The 24,373-nt window shown below is 41.8% G+C and overlaps 1 protein-coding gene across 3 annotated transcripts in view; it reads left to right on the top strand.

Moving 5' to 3' along the window:
• MYRIP (myosin VIIA and Rab interacting protein) overlaps positions 1–24,373 on the top strand; it is a 224,192-nt gene that overhangs the window by 158,822 nt on the left and 40,997 nt on the right. For all 3 annotated transcript variants that reach the window (XM_061196590.1, XM_061196589.1, XM_061196591.1), the window contains one exon: positions 4,252–4,880. In XM_061196590.1, the coding sequence (XP_061052573.1) occupies positions 4,252–4,880 (629 nt within the window). The remainder of the gene's footprint in view (positions 1–4,251; positions 4,881–24,373) is intronic.

The following is a 24,373-nucleotide window of genomic DNA, read 5'->3' as shown; positions in this document are numbered from 1 at the left end:
ATGATAGTGAAGATGATCCAGGACCTCGGAAAAAGAATGGAGGCAAAGATCAACAAGATGCAAGAAATGTTTAACAAAGACCTAGAAGAATTAAAGAACAAACAAACAGAAATGAACAATACAATAACTGAAATGAAAACTACACTAGAAGGAATCAACAGCAGAATAACTGAGGCAGAAGAACGGATAAGTGACCTGGAAGACAGAATGGTGGAATTCACTGCTGCAGAACAGAAAAAAAGAAAAAAGAATGAATATAAATGAAGGCAGCCTAAGAGACCTCTGGGACAACATTAAACGCAACAACATTCACATTATAGGGGTCCCAGAAGGAAAAGAGAGAGGGAAAGGACCTGAGAAAATACTTGAAGAGATTATAGTCGAAAACTTCCCTAACATGGGAAAGGAAATAGCCACCCAAGTCCAGGAAGCTCAGAGAGTCCCATACAGGATAAACCCAAGGAGAAACATGCCAAGACACGTAGTAGTCAAATTGACAAAAATTAAAGACAAAGAAAAATTATTGAAAGCGACAAGGGAAAAATGACAAATAACATACAAGGGAACTCCCATAAGGTTAACAGCTGATTTCTCAGCAGAAACTCTACAAGCCAGAAGGGAGTGGCATGATATATTTAAAGTGATGAAAGGGAAGAACCTACAACCAAGATTACTCTACCCGACAAGGATCTCTCTCATTCAGATTTGACGGAGAAATCAAAAGCTTTACAGACAAGCAAAAGCTAAAAGAATTCAGCACCACCAAACCAGCTCTACAACAAATGCTAAAGGAACTTCTCTAAGTGGGAAACACAAGAGAAGAAAAAGACCTACAAAAACAAACCCAAAACAATTAAGAAAATGGTCATAGGAACATACATGTCGATAATTACCTTAAATGTGAATGGATTAAATGCTCCAACCAAAAGACACAGGCTTGCTGAATGGATACAAAAACAAGACCCATATATATGCTGTCTACAAGAGACCCACTTCAGACCTAGGGACACATTCAGACTGAAAGTGAGGGGATGGAAAAAGATATTCCATGCAAATGGAAATCAAAAGAAAGCTGGAGTAGCAATATGCATATCAGATAAAATAGACTTCAAAATAAAGAATGTTGCATGAGACAAGGAAGGACACTACATAATGATCAAGGGGTCAATCCAAGAAGAAGATATAACAATCATAAATATATATGCACCCAACATAGGGGCACCTCAATACATAAGGCAACGGCTAACAGCTATAAAAGAGGAAATTGACAGTAACACAATAATGGTGGGGGACTTTAACACCTCACTTACACCAATGGACAGATCATCCAGACAGAAAATTAATAAGGAAACACAAGCTTCAAATGACACAATAGACCAGATGGATTTAATTGATATTTATAGGACATTCCATCCAAAAACAGCAGATTACACTTTCTTCTTAAGTGCACATGGAACATTCTCTAGGATAGATCACATCTTGGGTCACAAATCAAGCCTCAGTAAATTTAAGAAAAACTGAAATCATATCAAGCATCTTTTCTGACCACAATGCTGTGAGATTAGAAATCAATTACAGGGAAAAAAACGTAAAAAACACAAACACATGGAGGCTAAACAATATGTTATTAAATAACCAAGAGATCACTGAAGAAATCAAAGAGGAAATCAAAAAATACCTAGAGACAAATTACAATGAAAACATGATGATCCAAAACCTATGGGATGCAGCAAAGGCAGTTCTAAGAGGGAAGTTTATAGCAATACAAGCCTACTCAAGAAACAAGGAAAATCTCAAATAAACAATCTAACCTTACACCTAAAGGAACTAGAGAAAGAAGAACAAACAAAACCCAAAGTTAGTAGAAGGAAAGAAATCATAAAGATCAGAGCAGAAATAAATATAATAGAAACAAAGAAAACAATAGCAAAGATCAATAAAACTAAAAGCTGGTTCTTTGAAAAGATAAACAAAATTGATAAACCATTAGCCAGACTCATCAAGAAAAAGAGGGAGAGGACTCAAATCAATAAAATTAGACATGAAAAAGGAGAAGTTACAACAGAAATACAAAGCATCCTAAGAGACTACTACAAGCAACTCTATGCCAATAAAATGGACAACGTGGAAGAAATGGACAAATTCTTACAAAGGTATAACCTTCCAAGACTGAACCAGGAAGGAATAGAAAATATGAACAGACCAATCACAAGAAATGAAATTGAAACTGATTAAAAATCTTCCGACAAACAAAAGTCCAGGACCAGATGGCTTCACAGGTAAATACTATCAAACATTTAGAGAAGAGATAACACCCATCCTTCTCAAACTCTTCCAAGAAATTGCAGAGGAAGGAACACTCCCAAACTCATTCTATGAGGCCACCATCACCCTGGTACCAAAACCAGACAAAGATACTACAAAAAAAGAAAATTACAGACCAATATCACTGATGAATATAGAAGCAAAAATCCTCACCAAAACACTAGCAATCAGAATCCAACAACACATTAAAAGCATCATACACCATGATCAATTGGGATTTATCCCAGGGATACAAGGATTCTTCAATATACGCAAATTAATCAACGTGATACACCATATTAACAGAAGAATAAAAACCATATGATCATCTCAATAGATGCAGAAAAAGCTTTTGGCAAAATTCAACACCCATTTATGCTAAAAAAAACTCTCCAGAAAGTGGGCATAGAGGGAACCTACCTCAACATAATAAAGGCCATAAAAAAAAAAAAAAAAAAGATCTGAGGGCCTATAGTTTATTTGGAGGTGAACCTGGAACCACAGGGAGGAGAGTAGGGATATGATACAGGGAAGGGAAAATAGGCAACAAATGACTTGTTATGAAGCAGGGTACGACCATGGGTGACGAGCTTCCCCCACTGGGGAACTCCAAGAGTTCCAATGGGCAAGGGAGCTGGGGTACTTATCCCCTAGCTCCCCAGTCATTGGTGAGGGCTGCTCCCAGGAGGTGGTGATTCCATCCTGCCTCAGGGCAGCCAGCACAGGCTCTGGTAACCAGAGAAAGCCTTAGGAAAAGCAAGATTGCTGCTCACTGGCCATTACTGGCTTCAACTGAGAGAGAGCCTGAGCATTTCTGGAGAAACCCTGATGGGCCCTTTAGTCACTGCCTTCTGCAGTACCTGAATGTCGATCTTGGGACATGGCACTGGGGAAGACGCCAACAAAATAGAGCCCTTTTTCCCAGAAGACCTACTATTATCACAGGTAGAGCCCATAACATGTCAAAGGTAATAATACCCTGGTTAGCCTCTCTTTTGAATGTTCACACAGTCAGTGGAAACAGTGTTGTTGTAGTACTGAAGAGGAACTATAGCGTACAGACGTAGGGTATAAACATATCTGTCCTCTCTACACATGTACGAGGAGTACACAGGTGCTGATCCAGTCAGGTGTTAAATAATAATGGTATAATTCAATTCAACAGATGGAAGATAAAAATAGTTGGGGGCCCTCATTGTAGTAGGCACTGTGATGGATGCTTCACATATGTTGTCTCATAAAAATCCTCTGACAGCCCGGGAGGGTCACACTGTCCCCACTGACAGGTCAGGAAACAGGCTCAGAGATGCTCTCTGACCAAGGTCACCTGCTAGTAATGGCCAGGACTGGGGCTCAGCCCTGGCTCTGCCTGAATTCAAGGTTCTTGTTCTTTGCCCTGCCCTACAGTGGCCTCATTTATAGGCAAGGAGGAAAGAGCTGTTAAGAATTCATCTTTTGCTCTGAGCAGGTATGTGTAACACACTTTATGAGCCTCACCTCATTTCATCCTCTCAGCAGCCCAGAGAAGTATTAGCTGTGCTCTTTTCACCAACCAGAGACCCAAGCTCGGAGACTCACACAGCAGCTAAGTGGCTGAGCCTGCTCTCTGCCCTGGCCCTCTGACTTTCCAGCCTCTGCTCTTTCCTCTGCACGAGCTGGCTTTAGGACAGTGCAGGCCAAAGAGATGACTGAGACCCAGACCCTGCCGCAGGGCCCTTGTCACTGGGGAGGAGGGCCCAGCCCTGTGCGTGATCAGCCTGAACCCAAGTTGGATCATGGAATGAACCACACATTCTGTCACAGCAACTCAGGGAAGGAGGAGGCCACGTCTGGGCGGGGAGACCAGAAAGTGCTCTAGGAAGAGGGGCACAGTGGAGATCTTGGCGGGCCCCTTGTTCTAAGGCGGTAACAGCCCCTCTCTGATTTCCCTCTCCCTCCTGCCTGCAGATGTGGCCCCAGTTTTGCAGAGCCCCGACGGGAACTGGATGGCCCTGAAGGATGGGGCTCTGCCCCCAACCCGCCTGCTGGCCAAACCTAAGAGTGGGACGTTTCAGGCCCTGGAGGCGGCCTCCAGCGTGGCATCCGCCTACGATGAGATGGGCTCCGACAGCGAGGAGGACTTTGACTGGAAGAAGGCCTTGAGCACGCTGTGCCCACAGCCCCAGAGCCTGCCCAGGAACCCCCAGCCTCAGCCCATGCAAGCCCAGGACTCAGACCAAGGCCCCTCCGCCTACTCTGGGCTCTCCCCCAACCCCGAGGCCATGTGCTCTGACTCCGAAACCTCCTCAGCAGGCTCTTCCCGGGAAGCTGGGCGCCGGGCCAGGCTGTCCTGGTTGCAGAGGAAGGCCCCCAGGAATCCCTCAGCCGAGAAGATGCGCCTACAGGGAGAGCTAGACGTGAACTTCAACCCCCAGGCAGCCAGCAGGGAGACCTCAGACAGCAGCGAGCCTGAGGAGGCCCCCCACCCCACAGATCGGAGGGCCAGGAGGTGGAGAAGGGCCCGGGTGGGCTCGGAGGAGCCAAGCAAGGAATTATCTTCCCCCAGCGGCCATCCCCCGGAGCTGGACACACATCAGGTAATAAAGCTGGGTGCGTGCAAGCACACACACATTTTTCAGTAGGCTGTGCCCTCCTCCAAGCAGGAGTGGTGTGGAGAGTCCCGGGTTCAGAATCCATAGAACCGGATTCTCATCTTGGTTTTGCTGCTCAGTCACAACTCTTGGAGGCTCCATGCCCTCCCCTCTGGAGATGAAAGCTTAGAGTTCAAAGTGGGTTTGCAAAGTGTGGCCCCCAGACCAGCAGCCACAGCAGCACCTGGGAACTTGTTAGAAATGCAGATCCTCAGGCCCTGCCCCAGAGCTGCTAAATCAGAAATTCTGGGGATGGTGCCCAGGCATCTCTGTTATAACAAGCTCTCTTGGTGATTCTTCTGTGCATTAAAGTCTAATGGCCACTGGTGTGGGGTTAAGGCTATGGGGTTTAGAGTCAGCCTGCTCGAGTTCAAATCCAGCTGTGTGACCTTGGACAAGGCATCTTCTTAGGTCTCAGTTTCCTCATCTGTCAAATGGGGATAATATTAGAACCCACTTCAAAGAATGGTTGTGATGAGTGAATAAGATAACTTTATAAAGAGCTGACCTCTGTCCTAGAACACAGCACAAGGGCACAGACAGTATTGTTTCAATGTGATAATTCAGGGCACAGTTTACTAACATTCTGTGACTTTTAGTCCCCATCACAAGCCTCCTCGGAATCCTCAGTGCCGCCTCCCTCACGGTTTACCTCATGAACCGCCTTACAGAATCTGATTAAAGCTATAGAATCTCTCCCTAGAAAAATGGACCTGTACATACACAAACACACACACACACACACACACACACATACTTTGCTTACAATTTCAGGTAGTTCATGGACCCCCAACCAGATTAATTTTATATTCTGTGAATAAACCCTGCTCATCCCCAGCTCTATGCCTGTGATCATGCTGTGTCCTCGCCCTCACCTCTTCCTGGTTGTGATCACCATGAACTGAATATTGAACTTTGTGATGCTGACTCTGGCCTTCCCATAGCAGTATTTTCTAAACTCAAAAAGGACACATGTAGCCTGGAAAGTTTAAATGCCTAAAAGCAATGGATTACACTATTTGAAACTGTGAGCCTTATGGAAGATCTAGTTATGTTGCCTCTGCTTTCTGTAGGCACATCATCACAGCTACTTGCATTACTATCAACTTGACTTTTTAGGCTCCTGGAGAAACCACACCCACTTTCTGAATGTCATTGCATCTCCCATAGTACCCAGCTACCATGCCTTGCATTCTTAGTTTGGGTTCCACCAAAAACAGGTCTGGAATTAAGGATTTGGACGTAGGTTTATGAGAGAGGCGATCCCAGGAAACCCAAGAGTGAAACGGGGAAATGAGAAAAGCCAATGAAGATACAATATAGGCAACTGGGGCTCCATCCCACCAGGGACCCGCTGAGAAGTCACGTGGATCACAGCTCAGAATTCTCCTACTAGAAGACGGGGAAGAGTTACCTAGTCTCCCATCTCCCACTGGTAGAGAGAGGTCCCACCCAGGGTGGGCATAAACTCCATACACAGCCAGGTTTGCATGGATGGTGCCTGAGAAATCCCTCAGATGGAGAAGAAGAGAGAGAGCCGGGTCTGAGGTGGGAAACTATCACTGAGCCACAGATCATCCCCTGTGGCTGCAGGCAACTCATGTAGGTCTGGGGGATACAGCCTGGGACATCACCAGCCTCTGCTACAGTGACCTTCTATGAATGTGTCAGCCAGATCCCTGATCCTGGGGCTCCCATTAAGACGGTCATGAAAAAAAAAAAATTAAAACAAAAAGACAGTCGTGCACTCAGAGGTCCTCAGGTCACAGAATTTAGCATCAGTGCTGCCTGACCTGCTAATATATTGCCTAGAAATTTGGTCCAAGCTCTCATTTTCTCCTCTGTAAAATAAGATCATTACAAATCTGCCATGTGAGATTGTTGTGATCATAAATGAGAAATATAAAATTCTGTTCAACTGTGAATCATTATCATCTAGCTCAAGTGGAGACTGTTTTCCAGGGACTCTGGGTGACTTGCCTCAAGGGATATTCTTGAGAGTTGTCTGCATGATTCACTGGCAGGGATAAAATGCCACCTATCCACCATAACTAGGTGCCTGAAGCTTCCTATTTATTCTGAGGTGGTTTGTAAGTTGTCTTCTGCTGTTAATCCTTGCAAGGCGTCAACAGGGAGAAGGCAAGGGCCAGCAGAAAGGATCCAGGACGTCTGCTGTGTCTGCCTCCTCGGCAGTGTCCTTTCCCCACCACTAGGTGGCGACGGCGTTGCACTTCTGGGGACTTAAAACCCTGGCCCTCCTCGTCCTCCCTTCTATTTAGTTTACTAGGGCAGTTCTCATCACCCCCCCCAAAAAGTATATATATATATATATAAACTATTTGCATACTTATAAGTTATATAAATAAGTGAATATAAAAATTATTAAAACATACAAATATAGTCTCCTTTGACCACAACCCTAAATCCCTGCCATCTCTCCCCAAATGACTACATTTGTATTTGTGCATCATATATGTATAGCACATTTAGAAATATAGTTCTGTAAATGTGTGTGTGTTTTAGCAAAATTGGCATCCTACTCCCCATATTCTTCCACCTCTTTCTCCTAACAGTATGTGATGGAAAAGTCAGAGCACACAGATCTCTGCACAGTACCTGCAAAAGATTGCATCGCAGTGGTCTTCAGTGGGGAGTGTGGGAGTGGGAGCAATCCGTCCAGGGCGCAAGCAGTAAGGGTGCATTGCCTGATGAGAATTTTAAAACAATAATAAATCCAATCAAAGTCAGTCTTTTTAATTATCACCTTGCATCATGCACAAACAATTCTAAGCAATGCTAATGATACGAGAACTTTATCAGTGTTGCTCCAAATATCGCTCCCAACCTCCTCGGTTCTTCACTGTTCCAAGGTGGGGAGGAATCCACAATCAATAGTTTCCATAATGATGGATATTCAAGACTTTTTCAATGTTTGATGTTATAAACAATACTGCAGAAAATATTATTGTGCAAAGCTCTTTATACAAGTACAGGAGTAGAATTTCTGACTTGAGGCATAGATGGATCTTTAATTTTAATGAGTACTTGCCAAATTAAACTCCCAAAACTTCAGAGCAGTCTACATAGCCATGCACCGTAGAGCACATTTTCTCATATTGTCAAAAATACTTGGTGTTGTCAGTCTGTTAAACTGTTGCCAACTTTATGTGAGGAAAAAAATATATTTCTTTTTAGTTAACATAGTTACTACTAAGATTGAGCATTTTTTCCTATATTTACAGCTATTTGCATTTTTCCTTCTGTGAAAGACACATTTTTATGTTTCTTCTATTATTTCATCAGACCAACTGTCTTTTTCTTCTTGATTTTTAGGAATTAGTTTTATTTTCTAATTATACTGTAGATGTTAGTTCTTTGATGGTTACACACTGAAGATACTCTCCCACTGTCTATCACTTTCACCTTAACTTTATTTAAGTATACTTTACATGCAAAAATTTTTGTTACTAATAATTTATCAATTATTTTCTTCATTTCCTTTAACTTTTGTACCTTGTTTGAGAAGGTTTTAAATCTCCAAGGTTATTAGAATATTTTCCTATTTTTTTCCTAATACTTTGTAGTTTTGTATTTTACATTTAGCTCTTTAGTCTATCTGTACTTTACTTTGGGGGAAGATATGAAGTAAGATCTAACCTTATTTGTCTTCAAATTAAATATCTGTCATCAAATCATTATTAAATAATTCATTGATATCTGCTGTGAGCAGTTTCCTGAGTCACGGAAGCCATATTAGAATCATAAACCCATTCCTTAAAAGATGCTGCTCCTTGAGAAGCAAGAAGAACTACAATCCTGCAGCCTGTGGAACAAAAACCACATTCACAGAAAGATAGACAAGATGAAAAGGCAGAGAGCTATGTACCAGATGATGGAACAAGATAAAACCCCAGAAAAACAACTAAATGAAGTGGAGATAGGCAACCTTCCAGAAAAAGAATTCAGAATAATGATAGTGAAGATGATCCAGGACCTCAGAAAAAGAATGGAGGCAAAGATCGACAAGATGCAAGAAATGTTTAACAAAGACCTAGAAGAATTAAAGAAAAAACAGAGATGAACAATACAATAACTGAAATGAAAACTACACTAGAAGGAATCAATAGCAGAATAACTAAGGCAGAAGAACGGATAAGTGACCTGGAAGACAGAATGTGGGAATTCACTGCTGCGGAACAGAATAAAGAAAAAAGAATGAAAAGAAATGAAGGCAGCCTAAGAGACCTCTGGGACAACATTAAATGCAACAACATTTGCATTATAGGGGTTCCAGAAGGAGAAGAGAGAGAGAAAGGACCAGAGAAAATATTTGAAGAGATTATAGTCGAAAATTTCCCTAACATGGGAAAGGAAATAGCCACCCAAGTCCAGGAAGCGCAGAGTGTCCCATACAGGATAAACCCAAGGAGAAACACGCCGTGACACATAGTAATCAAATTGACAAAAATTAAAGACAAAGAAAAATTATTGAAAGCGACAAGGGAAAAACAACAAATGACATACAAGGGAACTCCCATAAGGTTAACAGCTAATTTCTCAGAAGAAACTCTACAAGCCAGAAGGGAGTGGCATGATGTATTTAAAGTGATGAAAGGGAAGAACCTACAACCAAGATTACTCTACCCGGCAAGAATCTCATTCAGATTCGATGGAGAAATCAAAAGCTTTACAGACAAGCAAAAGCTAAGAGAATTCAGCACCACCAAACCAGCTCTACAACAAATGCTAAAGGAACTTCTCTAAGTGGGAAACACAAGAGAAGAAAAGGACCTACAAAAACAAACCCAAAACAATTAAGAAAATGGTCATAGGAACATACATGTCGATAATTACCTTAAATGTGAACGGATTAAATGCTCCAACCAAAAGACACAGGCTTGCTGAATGGATACAAAAACAAGACCCATATATATGCTGTCTACAAGAGACCCACTTCAGACCTAGGGACACATTCAGACTGAAAGTGAGGGGATGGAAAAAGATATTCCATGCAAATGGAAATCAAAAGAAAGCTGGAGTAGCAATACTCATATCAGATAAAATAGACTTTAAAATAAAGAATGTTACAAGAGGGCTTCCCTAGTGGTGCAGTGGTTGAGAGTCTGCCTGCTAGTGTGGGGGACACGGGTTCGAGCCCTGGTCTGGGAGGATCCCACGTGCCGCAGAGCGGCTGGGCCCATGAGCCACAATTACTGAACCTGTGCGTCTGGAGCCTGTGCTCCGCAGCAGGAGGGGCCACGGCAGTGAGAGGCCCACGCACCGTGATGAAGAGTGGCCCCCGCTTGCCGCAACTGGAGAAAGCCCTCGCACAGAAACGGGGACCCAACACAGCCAAAAATAAATAAATAAATAAATAAAATTTTTTTAAAAAAAGAATGTTACAAGAGACAAGGAAGGACACTACATAATGATCAAGGGGTCAATCCAAGAAGAAGATATAACAATTATAAATATATATGCACCCAACATAGGAGCACCTCAATACATAAGGCAACTGCTAACAGCTATAAAAGAGGAAATTGACAGTAACACAATAATAGTGGGGGACTTTAACACCTCACTTACACCAATGGACAGATCATCCAAAATGAAAATAAATAAGGAAACAGAAGCTTCAAATGACACAATAGACCAGATGGATTTAATTGATATTTATAGGACATTCCATCCAAAAACAGCAGATTACACTTTCTTCTCAAGTGCGCACAGAACATTCTCCAGGGTAGATCCCATCTTGGGTCACAAATCAATCCTCAATAAATTTAAGGAAATTAAAATCATATCAAGCATGTTTTCTGACCACAATGCTACGAGATTAGAAATCAATTACAGGGAAAGAAACATAAAAAACACAAACACAAGGAAGCTAAACAATACGTTACTAAATAACCAAGAGATCACTGAAGAAATCAAAGAGGAAATCAAAAAATACCTAGAGACAAATGACAATGAAAACACGATGATCCAAAACCTATGGGATGCAGCAAAAGCAGTTCTAAGAGGGAAGTTTATAGCTATACAAGCCTACCTCAAGAAACAAGAAAAATCTCAAATAAACAATCTAACCTTACACCTAAAGGAACTAGAGAAAGAAGAACAAACAAAACCCAAAGTTAGCAGAAGGAAAGAAATCATAAAGATCAGAGCAGAAATAAATGAAATAGAAACAAAGAAAACAATAGCAAAGATCAATAAAACTAAAAGCTGGTTCTTTGAGAAGATAAACAAAATTGATAAACCATTAGCCAAACTCATCAAGAAAAAGAGGAAGAGGACTCAAATCAATAAAATTAGACATGAAAAAGGAGAAGTTACAATGGACACTGCAGACATACAAAGCATCATAAGAGACTACCACAAGCAACTCTATGCCAATAAAATGGACAACCTGGAAGAAATGGACAAATTCTTACAAAGGTATAAACTTCCAAGACTGAACCAGGAAGAAATAGAAAATATGAACAGACCAATCACAAGTAATGAAATTGAAACTGTGATTAAAAATCTTCCAACAAACAAAAGTCCAGGACCAGATGGCTTCACAGATGAATTCTATCAAACATTTAGAGAAGAGCTAACACCCATCCTTCTCAAACTCTTCCAAAAAATTGCAGAGGAAGGAACACTCCCAAACTCATTCTATGAGGCCACTATCACCCTGATACCAAAACCAGACAAAGACACTACAAAAAAAGAAAATTACAGACCAATATCACTGATGAATATAGATGCAAAAATCCTCAACAAAATACTAGCAAACAGAATCCAACAACACATTAAAAGGATCATACACCACGATCAAGTGGGATTTATCCCAGGGATGCAAGGATTCTTCAATATACGCAAATCAATCACTGTGATACACCATATTAACAAATTGAAGAATAAAAACCATATGATCATCTCAATAGATGCAGAAAAAGCTTTTGGCAAAATTCAACACCCATTTATGATAAAAACTCTCCAGAAAGTGGGCATAGAGGGAACCTACCTCAACATAATAAAGGCCATATACGACAAACCCACAGCAAACATCATTCTCAATGGTGAAAAACTGAAAGCATTGCCTCTAAGATCAGGAACAAGAAAAGGATGTCCACTCTCACCACTATTATTTTTTTTTAATAAATTTATTTATTTATTTATTTATTTTTGGCTGTGTTGGGTCTTCGTTTCTGTGCGAGGGCTTTCTCTAGTTGCGGCGAGCGGGGGCCACTCTTCATCGCGGTGCACGGGCCTCTCACTATCGCGGCCTCTCTTGTTGCGGAGCACAGGCTCAGTAGGTGTGGCTCACGGGCCCAGTTGCTCCACGGCATGTGGGATCTTCCCAGACCAGGGCTCGAACCCGTGTCCTCTGCATTGGCAGGCGGACCCTCAACCACTGCACCACCAGGGAAGCCCCCACTCTCACCACTATTATTCAACATAGTTTTGGAAGTCCTAGCCATGGCAATCAGAGAAGAAAAAGAAATAAAAGGAATACAAGTTGGAAAAGAAGGAGTAAAAGTGTCACTGTTTGCAGATGACATGATACTATACATAAAGAATCCTGAAGATGCCACCAGAAAACTACTAGAGCTAATCAATGAATTTGGTAAAGTTGCAGTATACAAAATGAATGCACAGAAATCTCTGGCATTCCTGTATACTAATGACCAAAAATCTGAAAGAGAAATTAAGGAAACACTCTCATTTACCATTGCAACAAAAAGAATAAAATACCTAGGAATAAACCTACCTAGGGAGACAAAAGACCTGTATGCAGAAAACTGTAAGATACTGATGAAAGAAATTAAAGATAATACGAACAGATGGAGAGATATACCATGTTCTTGGATTGGAAGAATCAATATTTTGAAAATGACTATACTACCCAAAGCAACCCACAGATCAGTGCAATCCCTGTCAAATTACCAATGGCATTTTTTATGGAACTAGAACAAAAAATCTTAAAATTTGTATGGAGACACAAAAGACCCCGAATAGCCAAAACAAGCTTGAGGGGAAAAAAAGGAGCTGGAGGAATCAGACTCCCTGACTTCAGACTATACTATAAAGCTATAGTAATCAAGACAATATGGTACTGGCACAAAAACAGAAATACAGATCAATGGAACACGATAGAAAGCCCAGAGAAAAACCCACGCACCTTTGGTCAACTAATCTATGACAAAGGAGGCGAGGATATACAATGGAGAAAAGACAGTCTCTTCAATAAGTGGTGCTGGGAAAACTGGACAGCTACATGTAAAAGAATGAAATTAGAACACTCCCTAACACCATACACAAAAATAAACTCAAAATGGATTAAAGACCTAAATGTAAGACCGGACACTATAAAACCCTTAGAGGAAAACATAGGAAGAACACTCTTTGACATAAATCACAGCAAGATCTTTTTTGACCCACCTCCTAGAGTAATGGAAATAAAAACAAAAATAAACAAATGGGACCTAATGAAACTTCAAAGCTTTTGCACAGCAAAGGAAACCATAAACAAGACGACAAGACAACCCTCAGAATGGGAGAAAATATTTGCAAATGAATCAACGGACAAAGGATTAATCTCCAAAATATATAAACAGCTCATGCAGCTCAATATTAAAAAAACAAACAACCCAATCCAAAAATGGGCAGAAGACCTAAATAGACATTTCTCCAAAGAAGACATACAGATGGCCAGAAAGCACATGAAAAGCTGCTCAACATCACTAATAATTAGAGAAATGCAAATCAAAACTACAATGAGGTATCACCCACACCAGTTAGAATGGGCATCATCAGAAAATCTACAAACAAAAAATGCTGGAGAGGGTGTGGAGAAAAGGGAACCCTCTTGCACTGTTGGTGGGAATGTAAATTGATACAGCCACTATGGAGAACAGTATGGAGGTTCCTTAAAAAACTAAAAATAGAATTACCATATGATCCAGCAATCCCACTACTGGGCACATACCCAGAGAAAACCATCATTCAAAAAGACACATGCACCCCAATGTTCACTGCAGCACTATTTACAATAGCCAGGTCATGGAAGCCACCTAAATGCCAATCGACAGACAAATGGATAAAGAAGATGTGGTACATATATACAATGGGATATTACTCAGCCATAAAAAGGAACAAAATTGGGTCATTTGTAGAGATGTGGATGGATCTGGAGACTGTCATACAGAGTGAAGTAAGTTGGAAAGAGAAAAATAAATATCATATATTAATGCATATATGTGGAACCTAGAAAAATGGTACAGATGAACCGGTTTGCAGCGCAGAATTTGAGACACAGATGTAGAGAACAAACGTATGGACACCAAGGGGGGAAAGCCATGGGGAGGTGGGGGTGGTGGTGTGCTGAATTGGGCGATTGGGATTGACATGTATACAGTGATGTGTATAAAACTGATGACTAATAAGAACCTGCTGTATAAAAAAATAAATAAAATAAAATTTTAAAATTAAAAAATAATAATAATTAATAAAATAAAATAAAAAAGATGCTGCTCCTTGACCTGAGGTCCAAGAGAAATTTATCTCATGGGTCCTTGTGGAGAGAATGCAGAATACGGCACCCTGCACAATAAACTGCTTCAAACGAACACACACTTTGGAGGCTGCTTCTCACAGTGTCACTCAGTGTGGACCAATGCATCGCTCTGAGGACAACTCAGTCGGGTCAGGTCTACGAGGGGCCAAAATACTCTGACCTCTGCTGGTCCGGGTTGCTCCAGGATTAAGTTCTAAGATCTGTAGAGGAGTGGATGGCTGCCTCCCCAGGCCCTGGCTCATGAGTGCTGTGCAGCTCTGAATTCAAAGGGATGCACCTGACAAGTGCCTGCAAGACCATGCATGTTGGGGGTAGTATGGCAACACCCCCACGCCCATGAACACTGAGGCACCTGACGGGTCCACCCACCTCGGAGGTGTGTCAAGAGAACGCTCCCAAGCAAGCCCTTAAATCTTCACAAATTGTGTTTGAGTTTCCTCCAGTACACAGACCAAAGGGTGACAGTCCCCACCTCCCCATCCCCAATTCTTCACCATTGATTTTCATATCTTTTTAGGTGTGGAAACTTACTTTAAATGAAAACATAAAGAGCCTCTCTGAGACAAGGCTGCCGTCCCCCCATGCCTCTCACTCCCACCTCCACAGCAGCCTAAGCAAGTACAGATCATAACCTGCAAACAGTTTACAGCAAGTATGACCAAATACCCCCTCGACAGCAGAAAAATCTTGAGTCAAGTATCTGTCAAGTGATTCCCCTTATTGGTGAGAATTGCTGGGTGCGCCCTCAGACAAGCCAGTTGCAGAGAACAGGTCTAGAAAACAATGAGACATTTGCTGTATAACAGTGTTTCTTAAACATTCTTGTGTCATAGGCCCTTTTGAGAACCTGATGAATTATTAAGTCTTCTCCCCAGTGGGGGGAGAAATGTGCATAAACACGCGCTCAGAGCTTTACATTTTTAAACAGGACTCTGTTGGATATTAAGGGTCATCCACCAAAAATACTGACTTTTGTTTTGCTATAGTTAACTTATAGCCCTACTTTGGGCAGATATCAAATAGAGGGGCTACCTGTCAGTTAAAGCCTTTACTTACTTGTGGCAGTAAAACCGTGTTCATTCCATGAGGCAAATGTTGAGCTCTCTATATGGCAGGGACTCGAACCCAGCCCACTCACAACAGATAGCAAGTCGTTTGCAATGAAAAGAAGGGAATGTGGAACACCCCTCAGCCCCTACCCTGAAGGTCATCATGTGATTGTTCAGGAGACTCTTCCTGCCCCTTCTGAGATTCTGACTCTCATGCCTGCATTATGGTCCAGGTTCTGAATCATCATCAAAATCCAAGGATCATATAACTTAGTCTACACCCAATGCCAATCCAGAGTCAAAGAAAAAAACAAAGATGAAATCCACTGTTAATGCTGCTTCCTTCCTAAAGGATTTTTCCACAAAGTAATAGGCCAACTGTGGTCAGTATGAAAATAATTGTGTCTTAAATGCCTGTTCCTCATGTAAATATTGACCTGAGAAGTCCAGGCTAATGATTTTCCAGATATTTTATACGGATTGCCATAATTCTAGGGAATAAATGGCTGCTGTTTCAACGAATGGCATAGTTAATTCTGCCAGATAGGAGATTATAAAGGGAAAACAGACTAGGGGCAGAGCCCATCCGTCAGAGGGATTTGGGTTCTGGGAGAGGGAGATGTGACCCAGATTTGATTAAGGTTTTGTTTATTTTGAAATCAATTTTATAATATGAAGGACTCAGAGAACAGCTTGGGATTCACACCAGGACAACTGACCTGTAATTATAAAAGCTAAAATTAAGGCTTCCAGATGACACCCAGGTGCTAAGTTCCCATAACCTCCTTCACCAAATTCATCCCCAAGATCCGGGCCCCATATCTGCCTTCTGTGCAGCTCCACTGACCCAACTCAGACCCTTCCAGGTAGAGGAGTTCTTCTTGAGGCAGGAAGATTATAATATTATAATATTAAATTTGATAAAATTCCAGGTTCCATCTTCCCATTTCCACCCTGTTAAGTTGACCAAGGATTTGATGTATATTTTGGTACGTATGACTGTTCTTTTTTTTTTTTTAATTAATTAATTAATTAATTTTATTATTTTTGGCTGTGTTGGGTCTTCGTTTCTGTGCGAGGGCTTTCTCTAGTTGTGGCAAGCGGGGGCCACTCTTCATCGCGGTGCGCGGGCCTCTCACTATTGCGGCCTCTCTTGTTGGCGGAGCACAGGCTCCAGACGCGCAGGCTCAGTAGCTGTGGCTCACGGGCCTAGTTGCTCCGCGGCATGTGGGCTCTTCCCAGACCAGGGCTCGAACCTGTGTCCCCTGCATTGGCAGGCAGATTCTCAACCACTGCGCCACCAGGGAAGCCCCCGTATGACTGTTCTTATCACACCAGTTATTTTTTTTAAATGCCTTATTCACCAGAGTACAGCATGTGAATAAATCTAGTTTTAGGTTAACAGCAATACACTGGGAGAGGACAAACCTCTATCTTAAGGCACCAGAGACAGAACTTTTTCGAGTCCTCGGAAGAAACAGGTCAACAGTGGAGTCAGCCAGCCCCAAGGCTCATTCTGCTCTTCTTGGATTCGGGATAAATATGCCAAGGTATTTGCAAGTAAAACTATGTACATTTGTCACGTACAGTGCCTCTAGGGTTAGTTAACCTGTTGGGGCTTTTCTCTGAAGTTGACTAAAATGATATCTAAAAGCAAGCTGCAGAAATTCTGACTTTTTAGGTCAGGTTCAGTATCTTTCATCACAGGGGCTGGGGAGAGCCACCAGGACACCAGGATATATTCAATGAAGGCTGGCATGTAACATCTGAGAGTAATTCTTTAGCAGGGCTCTTTTTAAAAAGATGGAGAAAACCCAGAGCCTCCCACCTCCCCCTCAAATGACCTGGCAGTTGAAAGCCAGGCTCTAGGAAAAAGTGTTGCTAGGACTGCCGTTGTTTAGCCTGGAAGACATTGACATTGCTCCCTTCAAATGTGTGGAGAATTTTGATGAGGATGATGATAAGGCTGAGTAGGAGAAAAATTGCTTTGAATTAAAGCAGGCAGGATTTCAAGGTCTATAAAGACAGACCACTAGGGCGACTGAAGCTAAGGACAGTCCTCTGAGACTGTGGCTCTGCTAACTGTTCTCCTTCCAAGGAGCATGGTTTAATTTGGAGCTTCTAGCCTCATCGTAGAATAATGCAAAGAGCTTGGCCTTCAGGGTCAGGCCGTCTTCAGCTCAGCCATGCACTAGCCACCTGACCTTGGACAGCCTACTCAACCTCAGTGTCTTTGTGGATACAGAGGGAACGACTGAGACCCTTGAAGGAGATTCCGTGTGTGCCTCGCCGAGGGCTGTGCTCACCCACATGGCTGTGCTCACCTGCGAGAACTGTCCAGTTCTCACATACCCATTGCCTCCATTTATTTCCATCTCTATGTTTCTCAATCTTGAGAATTCACAGATTACTCAAGAATTTTTCAGAGGATATCTAGTTTGAGAACAGCTGCATTCAAATTTAAATACTGTCAAGGTAAGAAATCTTTAGCACCACCAGAAGCATAAATGCAAACAAAAGAATGGCGATCCATGGCAGCACTCAGCTGTAAGGTGGTTGCCCTGGTAATCCAGAATGTGCGGTTGTTTTTTTTTTTTTTTTTTAGGTTATCAGTGAAATGAAAACCAAAATTTAAAAATTAGTATAGAGAACTTGCAGACCACCAAGAATAGATTAGAAGTCTCTTGCTTAAGAAAATGTACTAGCTTATCTTAATGAGTATTCCGTCATCAGGTGTTTAAAATTTTACATCTTTATTTAGCCAGAATCTCCATGTTCCACACACTAAATGGAAGTGTGCAAAGAAAAGGCAACGTTTTGATCTTCCATAACCGCCTTAAATTTCCTCATCAGCCTCCGCATTCTGAAGAGCCGGGAATGTAAGCCAGGCAATCCAAGGAACACTTAGCCTCTTGCGATTTAATCAACTTTCTGTTTAAAACTGTATTTTTTTAAGTAAATAACCAGTCGTCCAACCCCTCCACTTTCTCTGCCTTTGCTGTCTTGGGGGTGGGGAGGGGGGCTTCTGGTGTCCTCTTAGAGCTGAGCGGTGTCCTCTGGGTCCCTGCAGGTCTCTCAGTGATGGGGGCCCTGTTCATTAAGTCATTCCCCTCCTGCTCCCCGCCCAGCATCCCCCACCAGTGTCTAAGGCTCCCTCTCCTGTGTGCTCAGTCAGAACCCAGGATCTCTCCCTCAGGCCCCAGCTCGGCTCTCACTTTCATCTCTCACTGTCCAGCCCCAGGGCAACTACCTCATTTCCACTGTAGGGAGCCCCTCGGTGCTCACCTTCGAGCCACACCAAAGATCTTCCATGAGCCAGCTTCTGGATGCCCTTGGGGCCACCCAGGAGCCTGGGAGACATTTGACAGATAAAGCTCAGTTCCTTAGGTGGGTGCTTAACCCTCTGCAGTCTGACCCAAGCCTGTTTTCTCCATATCTCCAAGTTCCCCACTCTCTCCACTTCCGAGCCTTATTCCTCTAACTATACTGAGCAGTTTCTTACACCCTGGGTCTTAGTGATCCTGCTGCTTCCTCATCAAGAATGCTTGTCCCCATGTCTACATATTAAAATGCTCCTCATCTCTCAAGAACCTGCTCAGAGACCATTCTTCCCATGCAGCTGCCCCAAGTCCTCAGACCAAGGGACTCCTCCTTCTCAGGCATAATGGAGGCATTACTTACCTCTCACAAGGCCCTCATCATGATTCTTACCCGGGCCAGAAAAAAAAAATTATCATTTCCAAGGGACCCTTTTTCTTTTATCAATCCAGTGATTTTTTTTCATTTCTGTCATCTGTCTCCTTCTAATCACTTTTATATAGACAGCTCCCTTTAGCATTTGTCCAATTACAAACTGTATCAAGCAAATTTGGTGCACAAACATCATAAAGAATCTGCCACACATCTTTTTATCAGAACAGGATGGTCTAGATTCTTGTTGCAAAATATGTGTGATGAAGCCCTTCTTGTTGAATGACTAACTGAATGAAAATACCATCTTTTCTCTTATCCTGATAAATACGTTGTTTACTCATCGATTCTTGGGTTGAGAAAATTCACCTAGGACACTGTCATCTGAAGATTCTTAGTCTGAGATTTTACTTATACAATCAATTCCATCATCATTGTTAGAGTCTGGGGAGCTGCTCTTCTCTTTAACTTCATCTTCTGAGTCATTTAATTGTGAAATGTTCTCTGTCTGTTTTATTCCTTTGCCATTATGAAAAATTTTGAATTCTCAACCATGAGAATTCAACCATGAGCTAAAAGCAGACTCAAAATGGTGATGATTTATTTTGATGTTGAATCATCCTTCTAGGTAATTCCATTCTTCTGTTTTATTATTCTAGTCTCTTTTTAGCATAATTGGAAATATTTGGTGAGTAATGATGAAAGATAATTCCCAGGATGATGAAACAGCAAAATATTTCAAAAGATAAGGAAAATGAGATCATAGAAATCCCTTCATGTGTCTCAGATTTATAAAAGGGTCCAAAGAACCCAGGTAGTAATTGCAAAATAGAATGAGTTTTATTTACAAAATTAGTACATTTTCTCTTTCTTTGTTGGGAGTCCTTCAAGAAAGAATAAAAGCCATGAAATACCAAGCCTTATAAATCGATAGAACAACTTAAAGAGGAAACTCAAAAACTAATACTGGGAAGATTGGTTCAGGATGGTGGAGTAGAAGGACGTGCACTCGCTCCCTCTTGCGAGAGCACCAGAATCACAACTAACTGCTGAACAATTATCGACAGGAAGACACTGGAACTCACCAAAAAACATACCCCACATCCAAAGACAAAGGAGAAGATGCAAAGAGATGGTAGGAGGGGCACAATCACAATACAATCAAATCTCATAACTGCTGCGTGGGTGACTCACAAACTGGAGAACAATTATACCACAGAAGTCCTCCCACTGGAGTGAAGGTTCTGAGCCCCACGTCAGGCTTCCCAACCTGGGGGTCTGACAACAGGAGGAGGAATTCCCAGAGAATCAGACTTTGAACACTAGCAGGATTTGATTGCAGGACTTCGACAGGACTGGGGGAAACAGAGACTCCACTCTTGAAGGGCACACACAAAGTTGTGTGTGCATCAGGACCCAGGGGGAAGGAGCAGTGACCCCACAGGAGAATGAACCAGACCTACCTGCTAGTGTTGGAGGGTCTCCTGCAGAGCTGGGGGGAGGCTGTGGCTCACTGCGGGGACAGGGACACTGGCAGTGGAAGTTCTGGGAAGTACTCCTTGGTGTGAGCCCTCCTGGAGTCTGCCATTAACCCCACCAAAGAGCCTGCAGGCTCCAGTACTGGGTCGCCTCAGTCCAAACAACCAATGGGAGGGAAGTCAGCCGCACCCATCAGCAGACAAGCAGATTAAAGTTTTACTGAGCTCTGCCCACCAGAGCAACACCCAGCTCTACCCACCACCAGTCCCTCCCATCAGGAAGCTTGCACAAGCCTCTTAGATAGCCTCATCCACCAGAGGGGAGACAACAGAAGCAAGAAGAACTACAATCCTGCAGCCTGTGGAACAAAAACCACATCACAGAAAGACAGACAAAATGAAAAGGCAGAGGACTATGCACCAGATGAAGGAACAAGATAAAACCTCAGAAAAACAACTAAATGAAGTGGAGATAGGCAACCTTCCAGAAAAAGAATTCAGAATAATGATAGTGAAGATGATCCAGGACCTCCAAAGAAGAATGGAGGCAAAGATCAAGAAGATGCAAGAAATGTTTAACGGGGCTTCCCTGGTGGCGCAGTGGTTAAGAATCTGCCTGCCAATGCAGGGGACATGGGTTCGAGCCCTGGTCTGGGAAGATCCCACATGCCGTGGAGCAACTAAGCCCAGGAGCCACAACTACTGAGCCTGCACGTCTGGAGCCTGTGCTCCGCAACGGGAGAGGCCGTGACAGTGAGAGGCCCGCACACCGCGATGAAGAGTGGCCCCCGCTCACCGCAACTAGAGAAAGCCCGCACACAGAAACGAAGACCCAACACAGCCAAAAATAAATAAATTAATTAATTTAAAAAAAAGAAATGTTTAACAAAGACCTAGAAGAATTAAAGAACAAACAAACAGAGATGAACAATACAATAACTGAAATGAAAACTACAGTAGAAGGAATCAATAGCAGAATAACTGAGGCAGAAGAACGGATAAGTGACCTGGAAGACAGAATGGTGGAATTCACTGCCGTGGAACAGAATAAAGAAAGAAGAATGAAAAGAAATGAATTCAGGCTAAGAGACCTCTGGGACAACATTAAATGCACCAACATTTGCATTATAGGGGTCCCAGAAGGAGAAGAGAGAGAGAATGGACGCAAGAAAATATTTGAAGAGATATAGTTGAAAACTTCCCTAACATGGGAAAGGAAATAGCCACCCAAGTCCAGGAAGCGAAGAGAGTCCCAAGCAGGATAAACCCAAAGAGAAACACGCCAAGACACATAGTAATCGAATTGACAAAATTTAAAGACAAAGAAAAATTATTGAAAGCAACAAGGGAAAAACGAAAAATAACATACAAGGGAACTCCCATAAGGTTAACAGCTAATTTCTCAGCAGACACTCTACAAGCCAGAAGGGAGTGGCATGATGTATTTAAAGTGATGAAAGGGAAGAACCTACAACCAAGATTACTCTACCCGGCAAGAATCTCATTCAGATTTGATGGAGAAATCAAAACCTTTACAGACAAGCAAAAGCTAAGAGAATTCAGCACCACCAAACCAGCTCTACAACAAATGCTAAAGGAACTTCTCTAAGTGGGAAAAACAAGAGAAGAAAAGCACCTACAAAAACAAACCCAAAACAATTAAGAAAATGGTCATAGGAACATACATATCGATAATTACCTTAAATGTGAATGAATTAAATGCTCCAACCAAAAGACACAGGCTCACTGAATGGATATGAAAACAAGACCCATATATACGCTGTCTACAAGAGACCCACTTCAGACCTAGGGACACATACAGACTGAAAGTGAGGGGATGGAAAAAGATATTCCATGCAAATGGAAATCAAAAGAAAGCTGGAGTAGCAATACTCATATCAGATAAAGTAGACTTTAAAATAAAGAATGTTACATGAGACAAGGAAGGACACTACATAATGATCAAGGGATCAATCCAAGAAGAAGATATAACAATTATAAATATATATGCGCCCAACATAGGAGCACCTCAATACATAAGGCAAATGCTAACAGCTATAAAAGGGAAATTGACAGTAACACAATAATAGTGGGGGACTTTAACACCTCACTTACACCAATGGACAGATCATCCAGACAGAAAATTAATAAGGAAACACAAGCTTTAAATTACACAATAGACCAGATAGATTTAATTGATATTCATAGGACATTCCATCCAAAAACAGCAGGTTACACTTTCTTCTCAAGTGGGCATGGAACATTCTCCAGGATAGATCACATCTTGGGTCACAAATCAAGCCTCGGTAAATTTAAGAAAATTGAAATCATATCAAGCATCTTTTCCGACCACAACGCTATGAGATTAGAAATCAATTACAGGGGAAAAAATGTAAAAAACACAAACACATGGAGGCTAAACAATACATTACTAAATAACCAAGAGATCACTGAAGAAATCAAAGAGGAAATCAAAAAATACCTAGAGACAAATGACAACGAAACACGACGATCCAAAACCTATGGGATGCAGCAAAAGCAGTTCTAAGAGGGAAGTTTATAGCAATACAATCCTACCTCAAGAAACAAGTAAAGTCTCAAATAAACAATCTAACCTTACACCTAAAGGAACTAGAGAAAGAAGAACAAACAAAACCCAAAGTTAGCAGAAGGAAAGAAATCATAAAGATCAGAGCAGAAATAAATGAAATAGAAACAAAGAAAACAATAGCAAAGATCAATAAAACTAAAAGCTGGTTCTTTGAGAAGATAAACAAAATTGATAAACCTTTAGCCAGACTCATCAAGTAAAAGAGGGAGAGGACTCAAATCAATAAAATTAGAAATGAAAAAGGAGAAGTTACAAAGGACACCTCAGAAATACAAAGCATCCTAAGAGACTACTACAAGCAACTCTATGCCAATAAAATGGACAACCTGGAAGAAATGGACAAATTCTTACAAAGGTATAACCTTCCGAGACTGAACCAGCAAGAAATAGAAAATATGAATGGACCAATCACAAGAAATGAAATTGAAACTGATTAAAAATCTTCCAACAAACAAAAGTCCAGGACCAGATTGCTTCACAGGTGAATTCTATCAAACATTTAGAGAAGAGCTGACACCCATCCTTCTCAAACTCTTCCATAAAATTGCAGAGGAAGGAACACTCCCAAACTCATTCTACGAGGCCACCATCACCCTGGTACCAAAACCGGACAAAGATACTACAAAAAAAAGAAAATTACAGACTAATATCACTGATGAATATAGATGCAAAACTCCTCAACAAAATGCTAGGAAAAAGAATCCACACATTAAAAGAATCATACACCATGATCAAGTGGGATTTATCCCAGGGATGCAAGGATTCTTCCATATATGCAAATCAATTAACAAAGTAAAGAATAAAAACCATATGATCATCTCAATAGATGCAGAAAAAGCTTTTGACAAAATTCAACACCCATTTATGAGAAAAACTCTCCAGAAAGTGGGCACAGAGGGAACCTACCTCAACATAATAAAGGCCATATATGACAAACCCACAGCAAACATCATTCTCAATGGTGAAAAACTGAAAGCATTTCAGGAACAAGACAAGGATGTCCACTCTCTCCACTATTATTCAACATAGTTTTGGACGTCCCAGCC

Source organism: Eubalaena glacialis, chromosome 7 (assembly GCF_028564815.1).
Source record: "Eubalaena glacialis isolate mEubGla1 chromosome 7, mEubGla1.1.hap2.+ XY, whole genome shotgun sequence".
Classification (NCBI taxonomy): domain Eukaryota; kingdom Metazoa; phylum Chordata; class Mammalia; order Artiodactyla; family Balaenidae; genus Eubalaena; species Eubalaena glacialis.
This window is presented reverse-complemented; position numbering and strand designations above follow the sequence as displayed.